This window comes from Clinocottus analis, unplaced genomic scaffold (assembly GCF_023055335.1).
Source record: "Clinocottus analis isolate CAN_PGR_092001 unplaced genomic scaffold, fCliAna1.0.p SCAF_9, whole genome shotgun sequence".
In the NCBI taxonomy this organism is placed as follows: domain Eukaryota; kingdom Metazoa; phylum Chordata; class Actinopteri; order Perciformes; family Cottidae; genus Clinocottus; species Clinocottus analis.
Genome location: NW_027176251.1, coordinates 3,473,732 through 3,493,512, shown reverse-complemented (window position 1 = coordinate 3,493,512; position 19,781 = coordinate 3,473,732). Strand labels below are relative to the sequence as shown.

The 19,781-nt window shown below is 41.7% G+C and overlaps 3 protein-coding genes across 4 annotated transcripts; all 3 read left to right on the top strand.

Moving 5' to 3' along the window:
- The first annotated feature begins 905 nt into the window (after window positions 1–905).
- LOC137781128 (chemerin-like receptor 1) lies at window positions 906–2,152 on the top strand. Its single transcript, XM_068569712.1, has 2 exons — window positions 906–990; window positions 1,050–2,152. Exons 1-2 carry the CDS (start codon window positions 906–908, stop codon window positions 2,150–2,152), a joined length of 1,188 nt encoding a protein of 395 aa, XP_068425813.1.
- A 2,589-nt stretch (window positions 2,153–4,741) lies between these two features.
- On the top strand, window positions 4,742–6,741 carry LOC137781127 (chemerin-like receptor 1). Its single transcript, XM_068569711.1, has 2 exons — window positions 4,742–4,800; window positions 5,636–6,741. The coding sequence occupies exon 2, from the start codon at window positions 5,644–5,646 to the stop codon at window positions 6,739–6,741; it is 1,098 nt and encodes a 365-aa protein (XP_068425812.1). The 5' UTR covers window positions 4,742–4,800; window positions 5,636–5,643.
- A 1,002-nt stretch (window positions 6,742–7,743) lies between these two features.
- On the top strand, window positions 7,744–16,761 carry si:dkeyp-84f3.5 (uncharacterized protein LOC334144 homolog). Of its 2 annotated transcripts, XM_068569120.1 has the most exons (3): window positions 7,774–7,826; window positions 12,184–12,304; window positions 13,885–16,761. In XM_068569120.1, the coding sequence occupies exon 3, from the start codon at window positions 14,046–14,048 to the stop codon at window positions 15,963–15,965; it is 1,920 nt and encodes a 639-aa protein (XP_068425221.1). In that variant the 5' UTR covers window positions 7,774–7,826; window positions 12,184–12,304; window positions 13,885–14,045; the 3' UTR covers window positions 15,966–16,761. The 2 variants fall into 2 exon arrangements, with proteins under 2 accessions (XP_068425220.1, XP_068425221.1); XM_068569119.1 differs by lacking the exon at window positions 12,184–12,304 and having other exon boundaries at window positions 7,744–7,826.
- The last annotated feature ends 3,020 nt before the right edge of the window (window positions 16,762–19,781 follow it).

The window sequence follows — 19,781 nt, the reverse complement described above, 5'->3', positions numbered from 1 at the left end:
ATTTGAATCAATAATAATAATGCATTATACATAATTGATGAGCATAATGACTAAACCCCTTTTATCAGAGGGCGTAGTGCATGTGTGGATGATTATTAAAAACAGTTGGTCAAACTAAAGCTGTTGGTCATTACAATATATATTAATTTTTTATATACGCGCCTCAATGTTTATTATCTGCAACAACGACGTGTTCATTTTGGTAGAATAACGGATACACAAAATAACACTAACTAGAAACAAGTCGCAGAGTCAGAAACAGTCGGACAACATGACGGTTATTGGGTGAAAAATCTTACAGTTGCTGAGGGGAACTGTTTTTATTCTTAGATGAGAGCGCAGATCATTTAATGAGACTGAAACACACACAGCAAGGGCAGTTTTTTCCAATCTGGTTCTGGTTCGGGGCTCTTGAGAATCAACCAGTAACTGCACGGAAGTGATATAAAATGTTTAAACAAAGGCTTTGTAGATTAATAAAGACGTGTTTGTTACTTTCTTGAGACATAGATCAACATCTTGTCATACTGGATGATCCACAACTGATGACGCTGTCACATCAAGGTTTAGATGCAGTTGAGCAAAAAGGGATGGAATTAATTTAATTTTTTGTTAACCCCGATGTCAACATATAATATTTGGCTTTTGAAACTTGCAAATTTTGTGTTATTGCTTTCTTTGACTTTAAAACTGGAGAATGTCATGAATTTTGTCTCGTGGAAATCATCACTTATTGCTTTAAATTGATTTTGTTCTGTTCATTTCACGGATTTGTTGAATGCTGATTCCTTCATAAACCGACTTTAAATGAAGGATTATTTTAAGATTAATACTTGCATCTTGCTGTTCATTAAACCAGAGACAGGTTCAGCAACACAGTATAAAACTGTATAATCTGCGTAAAGATGAATTTTACACTCGGACAAATAGTGAACAAAAGAGGGCCCAACATGGATCCCTGTGGCACACCCTTGGTAAATGCAAATGTGTGTTATATGAAAATAAAAAAAGAAAAATATTGATATTGTTTCTTCATGTTGCCATTGCAGGGATCAATATGATGGAGATGAATGCTACTCCTTCCTATAACTTCAGTACAACAGCTGTACCAGGAAACAATAAATCTTTCCATATTGATGATTATGCTGAGGTGAGACAGTCGCTCAACATCATGTCTCTCGTTGTTTACTCCCTGGCCTTCATTCTTGGTGTACTCGGGAACGGAGTGGTTATCTGGGTGACCGGATTCAAGATGAAGAAAACAGTTAACACAGTTTGGTTCCTCAACCTCGCTGTGGCCGACTTCCTCTTCACGGCATTTCTGCCCCTGAGTGTCATCTACACAGCCTTGAATTTCCACTGGTCTTTTGGCAAGTTCATGTGCAAAGTAACCGGTGCATTAAGCTCCCTGAACATCTTTGCCAGCATCTACATCCTGGTGGTGATCAGCGTGGACAGACTCGTGTCCGTGGTGTGGCCCGTCTGGACCCAGAACTACCGAAGTGTACGCAGGGCGTCCTGTGTGAGTCTGGGGGTTTGGGCTCTGGCTCTGATTCTCAGCCTTCCATCCTTCGTGTTCAGGGACACTGGACCATCATATGTCAGTGAAGACATCACCCTTTGCTTCAACAACTTTGCTTTTTCCGATGACTACGAAACGCCGTCTGTGATTCAGCTACGACAGTTTCGTCATCGGGCCATGACCATCACCCGCTTCCTCCTGGGATTTGTTGTCCCCTTCACTGTCATCGTCTCCTCTTACGCTGTGATAATCCATCGCATCAGAAGAAACCGCACCCTGGCCAGCCGCTCAAGTCGCCCCTTCAAGATCATTGCAGCCGTTATCACCACTTTCTTCCTGTGCTGGGCACCTTTTCATATCATGACTATAATAGAGTTGCTGAATTTCCAGATTTATCACAGTGAAACATTAAACCATGTCACCACTATTGGAATCCCTATAACCACCAGCCTGGCCTTTCTCAACAGTTGCATGAACCCACTGCTGTATGTGTTCATGGGACAAGATTTCAAGGACAGAGTCTGCAAATCCCTTATGAATGTTTTGGAGACTGCCTTCCAGGAAGAGGTTTCTGGGTCTGTCACTGGCACACAGTCAATGGACACCCGTCAGAGCAAAGATGTCGACTGATGTATAAGGTTTCCCATGACATGAATAAACACATTCTGAAACTGTACATAGCAAATAATCTTTACACAAATATAAATGTGTTTATCAATTATTTTGTTGTTGCTTTTTTAATGAACCTTCAAAACGAGTTGTAAAGATTGAACGAGATTGAAGCATTTCAAGCTCATGATGTTGTTTAGCTGATCAGGTATCAAAGAGTACTTACTGCCTTTTATTACATCATGATGGAACCACTCTATGTTCATACTTTGCAACAAGTTGAGAAGTTTTTTGTGAACTAAACCTTTGTTAAATAAAGTGAAACGTTTTCATTAAACGGAGCAAATGGCTACAGCTCGATGGCCCTGTGCCTCCAGTTTACCACAATGGAGCTAAATGGGATTTCCTGAACAAAAAAAACCCAGCCGCTGTTTCAACATTGTGTGCAACAAAAAAAAAAATCATGTTTAGTTTGACAATGTGAGTTTTAATGTGTTTTTATTTTCAATCTGTTAGGTAGGTTTTAATTACAATTTCCTTGCCTGTTTGACAGAAAAGAAAACAGGCAAACTGTGCAAGTCAAAGTTGTTTTTATCTCCATCTTTTTAGAATTTGGATATTCTATTTCAATTTTGATAATTTAGCCTGTGTGGTTGTTGTCAATGTTGTTTGTGTGGTTGTTTGTAGTCACCCTAACTACACATGCATGTATATTTATTAGTATATTGAGCACCTGATTGCCATCGATGTACTCGTTTCCTTTCCTGTTCTGACACCAAAGAAAGAGATTTGTCTGAATTTGGACTGTTGGCGTAATATTAATATGCATTTAATTACTGTAAGGACAGGCTAACATAGTCTAATCAATACGTATGAGTTAACTGTCAGACAATACAGAAGCAAAGGAATAAAATGGCCACTCGTGTCAGACTATATATGAATATTGTAGCAACCTGTCTGTAAAAGCTTTGTACCTGTGCATATTATTAGATGTTTAATTGAATCATAAAGGATGATGATTCTTGTTTTTGTCATTTCTCTTCTTCAAAAAAGACTGCAGCACATTCAATGATTTTTCGTCTTCAATTGTACAAAGTGAGCATTTCAGCCAACGCCATACTGTTGTGTATTATTAGATGTTTACATGACGACGAGATCCTGCCAGAAGTGTTTGGAGGAAATGTTTGTGCCTTTTTCAACTGATAAGTAGTTTTGAAACAGAAGATATCAGTTGCACGTCATATTTGTCTCTAAATGTCAGCGGAAATCTAATGAAGAAAGAGTAAAGAGGATGCTGAGTGAGGAACACACTGTAGATAAGATCAAAGCAACGAGCAACATTCTGAGGTGTTAATTTCCAGATGAAAACGTTGTAGGTGGAGAGGAGTGAATACTGCATCCTCTGCCCATCTGTTGGCTCTGTGTGCAAACTGGTGAGGGTCCAGGCTGGCTGGGATGTGGTTTTTGAGGTGCTGGAGAACCAGTTTTTCAAAGCACTTCATCAGAATGGGGCTGAGTGCCACAGGGCGATATTCATTTGGACCCTGCAGACTTGTGAGGCATGCAGGAGTGATGGTGGCTGCCTGAAGCAGGTGGGAACACTCTCCTGTGACAGCAATTGGTTGAAAAATGTCAGTGATGACATTGGTTAGGTTGGTACGTGTTCTTAGTACACAACCAGGGATGTTATCAGGCTCAGCAGCTTTACTCATATTCCCTCTCATCAGGGTTTTCTCACAGCCACTGTGGATTCTGAAAGTGGACAGTAGGGGGCCATCTAGAGGCCAATCTGGCAACGTGGCCTCCGACATGATGAGGCTGCTCCTGCTTTTTGTATGACATGCTGGACCACCTGCCACATATCTTTTGTGTTGTTGGTGTTGAGGACTCATAAGACGTAAAACAGTGTGAGTGTCATTTATTCAACACTATGAAAGAGTTCAAATTGTAACACTATTAACACTATACAAAGTGTAAATTGTTATCTCAACCCGAGTGGATTATACAAACACTGGCATAGTGTTAATTTTAACACAAGGAAATTTCACACTTCTAATTTGTCTGTGTATGCTCTTCATCTATGGGCTCTCTAAATAAAAACAAATGTCAACGTTAAGAATACAGGCACAGTATAGGGTCTATTGTGTTTTATGTCATGGTGTTAGCATGATTATTGTTAGCAGTGAAGCCAGAACTATTTTGTAGTTCCTTAAATTTGAGAAAATTAGAAATGCCAAACTGCCGTGACATTGTGGGCTTGTTTCAAAATGTTGAAAAGATACAAAGGAGGTGTAAAAACAGGATGGACCAAGATTTGTGCAACTTCCCTGATGTAAACTAAACAATCTTTTCGCATTTCTTTATTTGTTTGTATCTCATCCAGAAACAGCATCACTGACAAGATGCTGCTCAGTGTGATGGGATGTACTGGAGTTGCTCATATCAATGAAGACTTGTTTTTATTTTGGCAATTGTAAAAACATTTTAATTGCACTTTACTTACAGTTTAAATGTCTTAACAAGAGATGTGGACAAAAAAAGAAAGTGTGCTGGCTGTAGTTCCTCCTCTATGCGCAGTGGGCGTTGGCTTGACTGACATCACATTTCTAAGATTTTCACCTGAATTTCATTACTTCAGCCACGGACATGATCACCCTCGACCAAGAAAGGTATCGTTTCTTCTTAGAATTTTATGGGTCTAAACAAGACTAAACCAACGAAGTTGTGAAAACCATAGGCTCCCATGGGGTTGTTTTTCCTTCTGTACCTCTTGTTCCCGGTGTTCAAGTAGTTGTATAAACCCAAAATGAGTTCTAATACTTATTTTGACTTTGTATCATTTTTTTAAGAATTTATTTTGCCAAAGAAATGTATATTTTAAAAAAAGAGAAGTTTTTTGTAACATATTTTGATATCTTGCTCATATCCAGCATAATATGAGCAAGATTTGCCAAAAATGCTTGGCAGTTTTTCCAACTCCATGGTTTAAGGCCTTAAGAACATCCCATATACTAATAATGCACCTTTTTGGAAATATAAGGGCCTAAAGAATTTAGAATCTGCAACAAAAAAAATCACTTTCAGGATGATTATTTCTTTGAAATGATGCAGCGGTAAGGTCTAACTCTAACCCAAATCATAACACAATATGTGAACATTCTCTCTGCAAAGGTTGACTTTCACAAAGTGATGCAGAACAAAGTTAGAGAGGGTTTTTGTACAAAGAAAATTTAGCCGTGGTCTCCAAAATTTGCATTGGGTCCAAGATTAATACTTGGATCTTGTAAACTGTATAGTCTGCTTAAAGATTAATTTTACACTCAGACAAATAATGAACAAAAGAGGGCACAACAAGGATCCCTGTGGCACACTCTTGGTAAACATAAATGTTTGTTTTGTCAAAGAGCATTCTGTTGCATCTTTATATCCTTTTAGACTGTTATTGATCTATGAAAAGGAAAAAAAGGAAAATATTGATATTGTTTCTTCATGTTGCCATTGCAGGGAGCAATATGATGGAGATGAATGCTACCCCTTCCTATAACTTCAGTACAACAGCTGTACCTGGAAATAATTACTCTTTCTATATTGACGATTATGCTGAGGTGAGACGGTCTCTCCACATCATGTCTCTCGTTGTTTACTGCCTGACCTTCATTCTTGGTGTGCTCGGGAACGGAGTGGTTATCTGGGTGACCGGATTCAAGATGAAGAAAACAGTTAAGACAGTTTGGTTCCTCAACCTCGCTGTGGCTGACATCCTCCTCACAGCATGTCTGCCCCTGAGTGTCACCTACACAGCCTTGAATTTCCACTGGCCTTTTGGCAATTTCATGTGCAAAATGACCGGCTTATTGGGCTCCCTGAACATCTTTGCCAGCATCTACATCCTGGTGGTGATCAGCGTGGACAGACTCGTGTCCGTGGTGTGGCCCGTCTGGACCCAGAACCACCAAAGTGTACGCAGGGCGTCCTGTGTGAGTCTGGGGGTTTGGGCTCTGGCTCTGATTCTCAGCCTTCCATCCTTTATCTTCAGCTACACTGGGCCATCAAATGTCAATGAAGAGATCACCATTTGCTTCAACAACTTTGCATTTTCTGATGACGACAAAACGCTGTCAGTGAATCAGCTGCAACAGTTTCGTTATCAGGCCATGACCATCACCCGCTTCCTGCTGGGATTTGTAGTCCCCTTCACTGTCATCGTCTCCTCTTACGCTGTGATAATCCATCGCATCAGAAGAAACCGCACCCTGGCCAGCCACTCAAGTCGCCCCTTCAAGATCATCGCTGCCGTTATCACCACTTTCTTCCTGTGCTGGGCACCTTTTCAAATCCTGACATTAATACAGTTGCTGAATTTCCAGATTTATCAGAGTGAAACATTAAACCATGTCACCACTATTGGAATCCCTATAACCACCGGCCTGGCCTTGCTCAACAGTTGCCTGAACCCACTGCTGTATGTGTTCATGGGACAAGATTTCAAGGACAAAGTCTGCAAATCCCTTATGAATGTTTTGGAGACTGCCTTCCAGGACGATGTTTCTGGGTCTGTCACAGACATACAGCTAGTGCACACCAGTCAGAGCAAAGAGATGTTGACTTAAGTATAAGGTTTCCCATGACATGAACAATACAGATTTAAGCATTTCAACCTCATGGTTAGCTGATCGGGTATAAAAGAGCACTGCCTTTTATTACACATACAGTATTTATAATCTGATGGAACCACTTTACGTAAATAATTTGCAACAAGTTGAGATGCCTTTTGTGAGCTAAAGCTTACTTTTTAGTTGTTTTTTTGTGTGCAGAATATCTGTTATATTAAATGATACAAAGGTTTCCAATTAGCTGTTTTCTTTCGTTTTCATATTTCTGAGTGTACATGTTTCCTCTTTACCACAATCGTCACATTTGCTTGTATCATGTTTTCCTACTTTTTGTAGTGTTCTGTTAAGCCCGGTGTGTCTTGATATGACTGTTTCCTCTCTCCTGTTCCTTCCTGCACATCTCATTTCTCCCACTTTCCTCTGAACTCTGTATAACCATTCTTCTGTTCTGTCCTTCCATTGCTTCTGCCACCTATCCTTCAACTTTTTTTTAATAATACTTTTGATTTATGATTTGTTGACTGCAACATTTGTGCAGCTTCTTTTGCAGCTTCATCTGCCTTTTCATTTCCTTTGACACCAATATGTGCTGGTACCCATAGGTACACTACTGTTCATACTCACTATTTTGATATTAATTTGTGAAACAATAAATGCTCCTCCTACCTTGTTAAGTAAAGTCTTTGAGGCATCTGTAAAATCCTGGACATAGTTGTGGTACTTGTCAATGTGTATCTGTATTATATGAAAATTAAACTATCCTTCTTTTTTAATAATGCAAAGTCTACTCTTGCATCGGGAAGTATCCACGACGCTATTGCTGGCAATGGTACTGCTGGACTGATGTTTAATTTGGCGATGTCATTTTGGCTTTTTGTGCTCTTGTGGGGACATTGTACTGGTTTCTAGGATGTTTATAGGAAAACCGGATTGTGCGTGCGTCATGACGTCATCGCTGTTACCATTTTAAGATGTTGCGCGAGAATTAGCTGCGGGCCTGCAGCGGCAGACAGTCGCCGTCTGAAGAGCAGCACTGCCGCGCGTAAAAACCCGCTGTCTTCCCAGACGTGCCACAATATGCGGTAAGTTGTGTCTCCTTCGAGCTCAGTGGCGGGTCCTTAAATGTGTGGTGACACATGAATATGTGTGTTTTTTCTCTCCCTTTGCACAGTAGCGTTAGCTAGCTGTCGTTAGCTGTCTGCTGAGCACAATATTAGCCCAAACACTTCACTTGAAACCATTTGGTGGCAGGTTAAGCTTAAAAAGCTGTCGTCTCTTCCGATGAGCCCTCCCGGGTGTGCATTGGTTTTTCACCGTACAACGAGCTCGTGTCGCACCCAGGTGCCTTTCTCCAACAGACGTCTGTTTTGGGTAGAGATCAGTCGCCCTCTGGCTGCACACGTCGCATTGTGAACACACTCGGCTGCTCACGTTGATCGTACAGTCACGCACACTGACTGAAGTCGTTGTGTATTCGTTGGAAAAAATCCCGTCAAAGCTTTTGTCGACTGAACATTGGTCCGGATCCAAATGAGACGGGCTCACCAGCGCGTGTCGGAGCTTTAAATGTGTTTTTGTTGGTCGGAACACTATCCACACAACGGAAATGCTCACGCTTGTTTAGTTATGTACATGGTTGTATATATATTTTCCCTTGCCAATTTAAGCTAAGACAGTTTTGAGCCCCATTGGATGGTTCTAGTTTTTTTTCAGTGAATACAATGATTATGACACGCCCACTTTAGAATTAATGAAACAATGTATCTGAAAGTAGAACCTCCATCCGAAGCTTTTTGTTTGACACTGTAGCTATTTAGTGTCTGTTGTGTTTTGTATGATCTGTGGACACCAGCACCAAGCTGGGTCTGTTAGAGTAGGATATTGTTCAAATTGAAACTCATGTTTTTGTTGGTCAAAATGTCAAGTTTGGCTTTGGCTTAGTGGTTATATGATGATAACATGACGTGAGAGGAAGGCTGCTCCAGAGATGAACTGTGCAGTTTGTAATCACACTCTGGAGTGCTTTCCTGTCCCGGGCAGTGCAGTTTCCATACTATCCTGTAAATGAGCTGGTAAGGACATTCTGTAGAAGTTGCTAAGAATTTTGGGTACGATGCTAAATTTCTTGAGGCTTTTTGGAAATCCAGTTGCTGCTGGGCCTTTTCTAATGTTCTGTAGTGCGTTGTGAGATCAGGTGAGGTTCTCGCTGATGCGGGTTCTGAGGAATTTTTTTTGTCCTGCATAAAAAAACGTAACCACATGTTTATTATGGGCTTCAAATATACTAGAGTATACTCAAGTGTGCTAAGATTAAATATACTTACTATATTTTTTTTCCTTCTGGGTTGACATTGGAATTAAGCCAAGAAAACAGCTACTGTATCGATGAAGCATCTGATCAGTTTGTCAGAATGCTAAAGCTCATATTTTGATTTTATGAGAAACAATCTTTCCAATTCAAGTTATATTCATGAGTTGTAGGACGAGAAATAAGCACAAAAATGATCTTCAGAGGAAAGATGTTGCAACAATTTCTTGTCCCGTCATGAATTTGTCTATTTGCGTTTACTTTGTAATCTTTCTAGTGCTCTGTACTTGTATAAACATGGTGGCGGTTAATGTCAAGGCAGACAGAGCAGATTGAAACTTGTGTTTTATGTTAATGCCTGTTGAACAGGTGTATTAATGGTCGAAAAGTATCATAGTTATCTTTACTTCACCTCTCTACCGCTGCCTCTCTTTGCAAAATTGGCAAAAGAGCTTCTATGGCCCATGTGTATTCTATGTGTAGCTCCTTACAAGGTATGCAAAGGCACTTTACATGATAAAGACAGAACCGATAGAGCAAGAATATAAAGACAGAAATGACAAAAGTAAGAAACAAAACCCTTAATCTTAAATTACATTAACCGGATTTAAACAAATTAGTGCATTTTTCAATAGGGCGAGTGACTGACAGAATGTCAGGTGCTTGAGGAGAAAGTTCCTGAGCGACTGGGCAGCAATGGCGAAGGCTCTGTCCCCACAGGTCCAGTGCTTGGACAGAGTAAGTGTCAGTGAATCTAAAGTTGCGGGTGGGAGCGTGGCGGTGCAGGAGGTCAGAAGGGTATGAGAGGATAAGGTTGCAAAGGGTTTGTAGTTGAGGATAATCTTTAACTGAATTATGGGGTGCCAGTGGAGGTTTTGAAGTACTGGGCTGACGTGATCGCTGGTGTGAAGGTGTAGGAGAGCAGACAGGAAGCTGAGTTTGGGATGCATTGTGGGATGTTGGTCTATTTACATTGTCACGACCCGGCTCTTTAGGCCACGACAAAGACGGGAGCCACACAAGGTTTTAAACAAGGAACAAACCTTTATTAGCCATACACAGTATTTTAGGGTGCTAACACAACATGGGGTTCAGCCACACCGAGCGCTGTAGCGGACAAGCCTCAAATACCCTCTGGGGACTCTGGCCATGTGATCCCAATTTTGGTGATTAGCGCCCGCCTGCACCTGCAAGACACACCCACATGCATGCACGCACACATCAGGCCCTGCCACAAGCTAGAGGGCCGTCGCCCACTGTAAAACGTTTATGCCCATCCCCAGTGCTGGAACCGAACATCCTGTGTCACTCTCTGGTGAAAACGGCAACACTAAAGCCTGGATAAAGGAGTCAACAGCCGCTGTGTCAGCAGTATCTTGCACTGTCACAGCACTTCCTACCAGAGAGACCGAGCCATCTGATACAAAAGGCAAAAACGAAACAATCTCACAGAGCATAGTCTTTCCCTGCCTCCCATGGTTCCTCCAGCTACAGTAAACCTCTTGGGCATAGTTATGGCCAGGCAAGAATGCAGCCCCACTCTGCCCCTGTATGGCCTTAAGAGCATAACGCTCTGCCCTCCAATGCCCTTCTTTATGGCAAAAGTTGCAGACCCTATCTGGCGTCCGCATGCTACGATCACTTTCCCCAGACTTATCCGGCCGGAAAGAAGGATATTCCCCACTGCCATCGATACTCCAAAAACCAGACTGATAAGCACGGAACTCCCCAAAATCCCGTTTGTGCGTTGAAACAATCATCGGCCAAAGCAGCCGCCTCGGCCGTAGTCTTTACTTTCTGTCCACTGACAAATGTCACAATCCCTTCAGGTAAGGAATTCTTAAACCGTTTCAGCATTAAGTTACACAACCCGTCAAAACTCTCCACCTTCAACGCAGAACACCAGCGGGCAAAATGAGCCGTCAAGTCACTGGCAAACTTAAGGTGGGTCTGCTTATCCCCTTTTTTCTCCACGCCCGAAACCGCTGACTGTACCCTTCTGAGACCAACTCGTAAGCCCTCAACACTGCAGACTTGACGACCAAGTGATCCGTGCACTCCAACAACCCTTGTTAGGCCTCCTGTGCCTTACCAGTCAACACACACTGCAGCATTAATGTGCAAGCTGACTTAGGCCACTTTCTTGCATCCGCCACGCGCTCGAACAGAGAGAAAAACGTCTTCAAGTCTCTTTTCATTAAATTACAGCCACAAACGCAGGTCTTTTTGATTTATTCACTCATGATCTAACTGCAACAAACATTTCTGCTGCTCAAACATTGGGCTACTGGTTGGCCCAGAAGCCAGAGCCAGAGACAAACTCTTGATACAGGGCTGGTCCTGACCACCCGTCAGAACCTCCATCTCTACCAAACATGCTTTTAATACAGTCTTCACCGTGTCTTTCAGACACTTATAGAAATCACGTCATACTGGTCTGCTATTTTCTGTGAGTTTGAGGAAGTTGGCTTGCATCCAGGTCTTAATATCTGAAGCGGTGGAGAGCATGCAGAGGGACGGAGTACCTTGTGACACCTTGAGACAGTGGCTGTTTTAGAGGTTAACGTTTTGTTACTAATTAACTGTGGGCGCTCAGAGGTATGATTTAAACCAGGAGACGAATGTGCCAGTGATATGGAGGGAAGACTCAAGACAGGAAAGAAGGATGAAGGGGTTAATGGTGTAAATTGCTGTCCAAGTACTATTGGACTGTTAAGGGAATGCTCATCTGAAGAGAGGAAGAGGTTGTTGGTGACTTTGATTTGGGCTTTTTCTGTGCTGTGAATCTGGATTCAAATGGTTCATAGATTGGAGTCCAGGTTAGTATTTATTGGTTGGCAACAGTGCGATCTACCATTTCAGACAGAAAAGGGAGATTGAAGATGGTACTGTAATTGTTGGAGATGTCAGGGTCAAGGCCAGGCTTTGAGGATGGGTGTGACTGAGAATTTGAGGGTGGGAAGGAGAGAGCCAGTAGACTGGGAGGAGTTGACAGAGGAGGAGCGCACAGTATTGAGACGGTTTGTATTGCTCCATGTAATGTCTGCCAGTACAAGTGGGCCATAACTGTAAGCTAATTTGTACTGTCAAATGATATAAACCAACTCAAATTTTGCTTAATATTTCATCAGCGCTGTCTGCTCTCCTCAGCGCGAAAGAGAGAACCGGACTACAGACACTCGTGGTCAACTGTGGAGCGGCTGTTATCTGTAAGATAACGTCAGCTAGTGTTAAAGAAATGCAGAACAGATGGTCAGTAGTTTTCAATAATCTTCTACTGTGCATATAATGCAAAAGGAAAAAAAGTTTAACATTTTTGCAAATCTATTTAAAGTATAAAACAAAAATACAACACATACATAAGTATTCATAGCCTTTGCTCGATACTTTGTTAAAGCACCTTTGACAGCCTCAAGTATTTTTGACTACAACCTTTGAGACAACATAATTGGAATTTTGTAACTTCTCTATTTTGAACCTATTTCATAGTCAGATGCAAACAGCATTACTAGAACACATCTTATTTTCTTGTCTAAAGTGAAAGAACTGTCTCCCTATCCAGCTGAATAGTATATTATGATTCCGTTTGTACTCGTTGGCTCATGTTTGATGACTACCCTCTTAATAATTGTCTCATCTCTTTTCCTGTAATAATTGCACAAAGACAGACAAGCTTAGAATACTTTTGATTTTTCACCACACTTGGCCCACCTTCTTTTGGGCAGTTTCTCCCATTCCTCTTTGGAGGACCTCTCAAGTTTAATCAGGTTAGATGGGGAGCGCCAGTGCAAGACCTCTCCAGAGATGTTCAATCGAGTTAAAGTCTGAGCTTTGGCTGGGCCACAGTTGTCCCGAAGCCACTCCTTTGTACACTTAGCTGTGTGCATTGGGTTGTCGTCCTGTCGGAAGATGAACCTTCGTCTCAGTCTGGTTTTCATTAAGGATGTCTCTGTAGATTGCTGCATTCATCTTTCCCTCGATCCCAACTCGTCTCCCAGTTCCTGCTGCTGAAAAACATCAGCACAGCATGATCCTGCCACCAACATGCTTCACTGTAGGGATAGTAATGGCCAGGTGGTGAATGGTGGCTGGTTTCCTCCAAACATTAAGCTTGGCTTTCAAGCCAAAGAGTTCAATCTTTGTATCAGACAAGCAGATCTTGTTTCTCAAGTTCTGAAAGTCCTTTGAGTGCCTTTTTGGCAAACTCCAGACGGACTGTCATGTGCCTTTTTACTGAGGCGTGGCTTCTGTGTGGCTGCTCTACCGTACAGAACTGCTTGGTGGAGGGCTGCAGTGATGATTGCCCTTCTAGAAGGTTCTCCTTATTTCACAGAGCAACATTGGAGCTCCGTCAAGACTGATCATTGGGTTCCTGGTCACCTCCCTCACTAAGGCCCTTCTCCCCGATCGCTCAGTTTGGCAGCAACATTAATGGTGGTTTCAAACTTCCATTTACGAAATATGGAGGCCACTGTGCTCATTGGGACCTTCAATGCTGCAGAAGTTTTGCTGTACCTTTGCCCAGATCTGTATCTAAGCTTGGTTTGTGCTCTAACATGCACTGTCAACTGTGAGATATTATATAGACAATTGGGTGCCTTTCCAAATCATGTCCAATCAACTGAATTTACCACAAGTGGACTCCAATCAAGTTAGAGAAACATCTCAAGGATGATCAGTGGAAACGGGCTGCACCTGAGCTCAATTGAGTGTCATGGCAAAGGCTGTGAATACTAGATGTGAATTATTTAAAATTATATCATTTGGCATATATTTTGTGAAAGAAATTTGGGCTTCAGAGGTTTAATTCTTTTTTTTTTGTTTTCCCCTAGGTGCTGATGCAAAAGGAAAACCATAGCAGAGGAATGACTGTTCTTGCAAGGACCTCTTTTGAGAACCAGCCTATTGGAACAGTGGACATACAGATTCTCACATGGAGCCAATTTTGTGGTTATCTGGATATTGTTTTACTAATACTGCAGATTGAAAAGTGATGCCATCAGCACATCGGCAAAATAATTTCATCATGGAAAATCTGAAATCAGTGAACACTATTGCTTCAACGCAGTTGAGTGGAGAATCAAGTACCTTCATCTGCACTGAATGTGGCGATGGGTTCAGTCAGTACTCTAATGTGTTGTCCCACATGGCCATTCATGGACCTTTGGAGTCCTTTTCTTTGGACGGCTCATCCAATGGATTTGAAGTCCCTCGAGAATATGTCCTACAAGAAAATGGTACTTTGACGGTTGTGAATGGTTTCGAGACACATTCTTCTGTGAAACCAGTATCTCCTGGAGTTCTGCCGTCGCATTTCCCATCCCCCATCAAACCAGTGTCTCCAACCCTCAGGCCTTCTCCCTATAAAGATGTGTACAGGCCAAGGCCATCAGACTCAAACTTGGACAAGTCTCGTCAGGGCCATTACCGTTGTGAAATATGTAGCAGATCATTCAACAGCCTACAGAGTTTACATCGTCACCAGCAGTATCGAAACACAGAGCGAGGTTACAAATGCACTTTGTGCTGTAAAATCTTTGAAGGTCGACAGGACCTTAAAAAACACCTCCAAGACCATGCCAATGAAAGGTTTCACTGCTGTAGTCATTGTGGTAAGCGATTCCTGAAAGTGGATGCACTTAATGCACATCAAAAAGAAAACCACCTCGGCAACAAGGCTTTAGCTTTGAGTAAATCTTTGAATAAGCAGGAAAAGAAGATTGAAAAAACTTACACTTGTAGAAAGTGCAAGTGCAATTTTTTCTGGATGTCAGATTTTCAGACTCATTCACTGCACCATTGCAAAGGAAAAGTACCCGATGCTACTTTAGCATCAAAAATCGAAATTGAGGTGAACTCTAAAAACATGGAACACATACCACTTAAAAACTGCTACAGAAATGGAACATCCGTTGATGTTAAGAATGGTGATGGCAAAATCTTAAGAGAATTTAGTGAAGAAATTAATGCTGAATTGTCTTCCACACCATACAGATGTGGTTTGTGTGGGGATCGTTTCCAAAAATTAACAGCTCTGAAGGAGCATCATCTCACACATCAAACTCAGGAGGAAATAGATCAGCTAAATCAGGAATCGCAAATAACCTTTAAACGGAGAATGCCACCTAAAGGCCGAAGAAGAAGAAGTAATCCAAATGGCAAACTGCATCCTTGCAAGCACTGTCATCGTGTCTTTAATCATTCTAGTAGTTTATCTCGGCACATGAGATACCACAAGGGTACTATGCACGCGTGCATACTTTGTGGTAGACATTTTCCCCAGCGCTGTGATTTGAGAAGGCATATAGCCATGTACCACAAAACTGAACAGGAAAATAAACCAGGTTTGAAACCCTTGTTCACAAATCCACAAAATGGTCCTGCACCCAATTTACTTAATGGCGACAAAAACGTAAGCTCTCCTGATGAGAAAACCAAGAACTCCTCTGACGATGAACAAACGCCGTCACCGGAGCCACACCCAAAGGGGAAACAATCGGGAAAAGCAGGCCGAGTTAACTACAAGTGTCAGGAATGTGGAAAGAGATTTGGGCTGTTATGTGTGTACCAACGCCACTTGCGCTATCATAAAAAGGAACCTAGTAAATGTCCAAGCTGTCCAGCTCAATTCAAGAATCCCTCAGCCCTAAAGCTTCACCTTGAAAATCATCCTGGCACTGGAGAAGCTATTAATGTTGGGCCAACCTCTCACAGCACTGCTTCCAGTGGGGACCCAGTCTTAGAAAAGGGTAATGCAGAGGACATGGAGGAAGACTTTATGGACCATACTGAAAATGATAAAAGAAATCCTTCAGAGGTTCTTTATGAATGCACTGAGTGCACTGAAACATTCTCATGCTTGGACACGTTTCTTCAGCATCAGACTTCTCATGGCTCAGAAAACAACGGGTAACTATCCTATCAGACCCACTTGTTATTGTTATTGTCAACAATGAAGCTCTCAGTAGTTGAGTGTTTGACTTTCAGTAGTAATGCAAATATTTTGATAACTGTACAGTTTGTAAAGTTTCTTTTTTAAATACCTACTTTTATACACCGTTTTTCTTAGGGAAGAAGATAAATTTCAGTTTATTGGTGAATTTCAGAAACCAATGGAAATCAATAGACCAGACTTGGATGGGGAGCATACCAAATGTATTTTGTACTAATCATGAAAACATCAAAATCAGATTTGACATCTGTTAATTTGTACCTAGTATTCTCCCACAGGCTGCAGGTACAGTTACTGTCCAAGTATTTGCGACTAGCAAGGAAGAACATGAGGCCTTTCATTGTATTTTTAGTACCCCTCTTATCATATAACTACATTTTCCCTTCTGTTTTACTTGCAATTTCTTTTTGATATTTCCTGTAATAAGTGGTTTCTGTACATGTCTTTATTTTGAAAGGGTAGTAGCATTGTCACGGAATGGATATTTAATTGTGCCATTAAAATTGTACAGCGAAATTATTTTATGTGCTATCAGTTTTGCTTTGATCAGAAATGCCGTTATATCTTGCCATTATATCTCACCATTATATCTTTATAAGGAACAAAGGTTGAATATTCTGCAAACAATTTGATTTGGCTTCAAAACAATTACTCAAATGTAGATTTTTTATGACCTGTTTCTAAAGCATTTAACCACAAAATGGTCTTTGTATGGTCCCTAGACATGTTGATATTGCTTTTATCAGTAAAATATTTGTGACCGTCACTTCTGAAAAGCTATAATCGCGTGTGCCTATTTACAAAAAGACAGTGGTGCAAGACCAAGCAGCGCAACCAGTTTTGCCTTCACTCAGGCTATGACTTTGTTATTTTCTGGCGCAAGCCTTGCACCAGCTTTTCTTTGGGGACCAATAACTACGCTCTGTCCCTTGTGGCCAACCGAAGTACTGCCATGATCTGCTGTAGCCAAAAAAAACATTCTTCTCAAAGTCGAGCCATTGTTATGCAGACATACTGGTTGTGAAACTTTATACACTCAATATGTTGGACTGAGTGGGTGTGTGCGCCCTCGTTCTGACGAATGCTTGGAATGTGTTTTTGCTTTCTTAAGAACAATTCATACCAACACCATAAGTCTTGTCGTTAAGTTTCCTTGGGTCCAAAGCACATTCACTTTCCAGTCCAGAGTTGCATCCCGTATCAGAGTCTCAGCTACTCGCGGTCAGAAATGCAGGTGCAGACTTTACCATAGGGTTGGATTGGCAACTGCATGAGGCCCTCAACTAAAGGGGCCCCAAATAGCTATCGAAAAAGTAGTTTGCCCTCTATATATAAAACCATATGGAATTATGTTATTCTAACTAATTGTAGCCCTTGTGACAACAGACTCCCTGAGGAAAACACAAAAGGAGTTTTACTTTGGGGTGGGGAAAAGTTGTGTGGTAATCCTGAAGTGGTTCGAGGGTCACCAGTGGGTGCACATACCGGGAGCAGTCCCTGCTCCCTGGTGCGATTTCCAGCTGGCTGGACCATTTGCTGCATGCTATTTTACCTACTTATGCTTGCTCCCCACATTTTTATGTACAATTAAGGTATAAAATGGTATAATACTAATAATTTCAGCCAAAAAACATGTTGTGGTTGACGTCCTTCTCATGGGAACATGCTTCTTTCCAGATCTTCTGCAAACCCTGATTTACAACCTTACCTGTGCAAGAAAGATACATTCTGCAACCCTTATGATTCTGCGTCGCAGATGTAGTCCTAAAACTATGCAGAGAAAAAATAATAAATCAGATTTGTCTTGTCTTGCCCGATGGCAACATGCACTGTAGTCGCTTGTGGCCTCCTTTTAATGAAACCATTCATTAGAATAGTTTCTGCTGCCTTTTGGTTGGCTGTTCATCATGTTTACCATCGGCTGATTCAACATGGGGAAAAAACTTCCTAGTATGGTTGTTCTTGTTTTGTTTGTTTCCGTCAAGCCAACAGACTCCCTAACCTTCATATGGCCTACTTCTGATAACAGTTTCAGGAGACAACATTTGGGTCAATAAATTATCTAAAGGCCCTGAAAACTCCAAAACGAACAATTCCCTTTGCGTCACTGGTGTCTGTGTTCAGGTATATACCATTCACTTTGGGCAATGGTTTATTGACCTCTACACAAAGGTCTCTGCCTGAATTAGCAAAATGGCACATTTCAAATTTAGGACACACTAACCAATTCAAGTGTCCTCGTCCAGATCGTTAACTTTGGTTGTCTAAAACTACAGTGTATACCTTGTGCCTCCAGCTTTTAGTTTGGTATTTTGGTTGTTGCCACCTTGACCTTTTGCAACCGGTGAACAGAGTTGACCATATTTGGACTGCAGGGGCGAGACGTGGAGACGCGGTATACGGCTCTGGTAGCAGTAGTGACTTGCCTATTGCAAGGTGGCCCGCCCTTAAGCCTACCCTGCTTTATTGTTTAATCTAAATGCTACCATAATTCACTAAATGAACACCACAGGTAATTTTCTCAGTCTTCCATACAGTCTGACATCTTTTTGCAATCAAGGGAACCACCCCCTGCTGGTCATTTGAAAGAATGCATATTTGAGACATCCGGATTGACTTCATACTTCAGAACCGGAGGTTGCGACGGACCTACCTGTGCTAAACTCTCTCCAATGCCCCTCTATACCCCTCTCAACCTGAACAATTCATAAAGATTTCAGTGGTGCCACTACTACACGATACCTTACCAGCTGGCCACCACTGTGTGAGTCACTAATGCATCAAAAATAAAGTAAACTGTAATTGCAGAGCAGGGTCAACCTTCAACATGAGGATTAGTGGTTTGATTCCAGGCTCCGCTAGTCCATGTTAATGTGTCCTTGGGTATGACTCTTAAACCCAAAACTGCTATGACTGTTAGTCCTGATCAGCAGGTGGCACCTTGTATGGTAGCCCCTGCCATCAGTGTATGAACAAGTGAATGTTGACATGTAGTGTTACTAAGCCTTGAGTAATCTGAAAACCAGAAAAGCGCTATACAAGTAGTCCATTTACTATTTACCAACATGAAGGCTCGCAAATCATGTAGCCTGAAGGGTTAGCTGAGCATCAGTCACAAGTGTGAGTAGATATGTAGTGTCCACGAAGAGGAGATGCATGAGAAACTTTTCTGGAGCAATGTGGGGATCCTCTTGATCATCAAACTGTCAGTATAAAGAAAGGAGGAAAGGTTCATGAGTGACTAAAGGACCACCTGAAGGCCACTCATGGGATTTATGACTTTGTCCTAATGCTTCTGTTAGTGGGAGATCCAGTCTTTTGGTTCAGTATCCATTGAGAAGAATGCATTGGCCAGAATAATCAAGGACAAATTTGACCGAAGCACTTTGTTTGGGTTAAGATTACATAATGCATGAAGGGCACCTTGATCGACAAAACATTTGACATTTCATTCTTACCAATGGATGTATCAAAACAAATCTGTATACCATGTTCCGAGATGGAGCCCTATGTATTCTTCTGAAAGTACACCAAAACCAAAAAAGGTTCCAGGCCCCTAGAGCATGAACACTTGTTTCTTTTTTTCCTGGCATATTCATCCATATTGTATCCTGACTGATTTTAGCAAACACCACATAAAATACAGGCATGGCGGTGCTTTGAAATGCAATTCCAATTGGATTTGTTTAGATGCTTCTCAGTCGGGACACTCTGCCAGCTTGAATTGTATTTCAAAGTGGGGAAGGGCTGAAGGTTCTAAGCTGCTGAAAGCTGAGA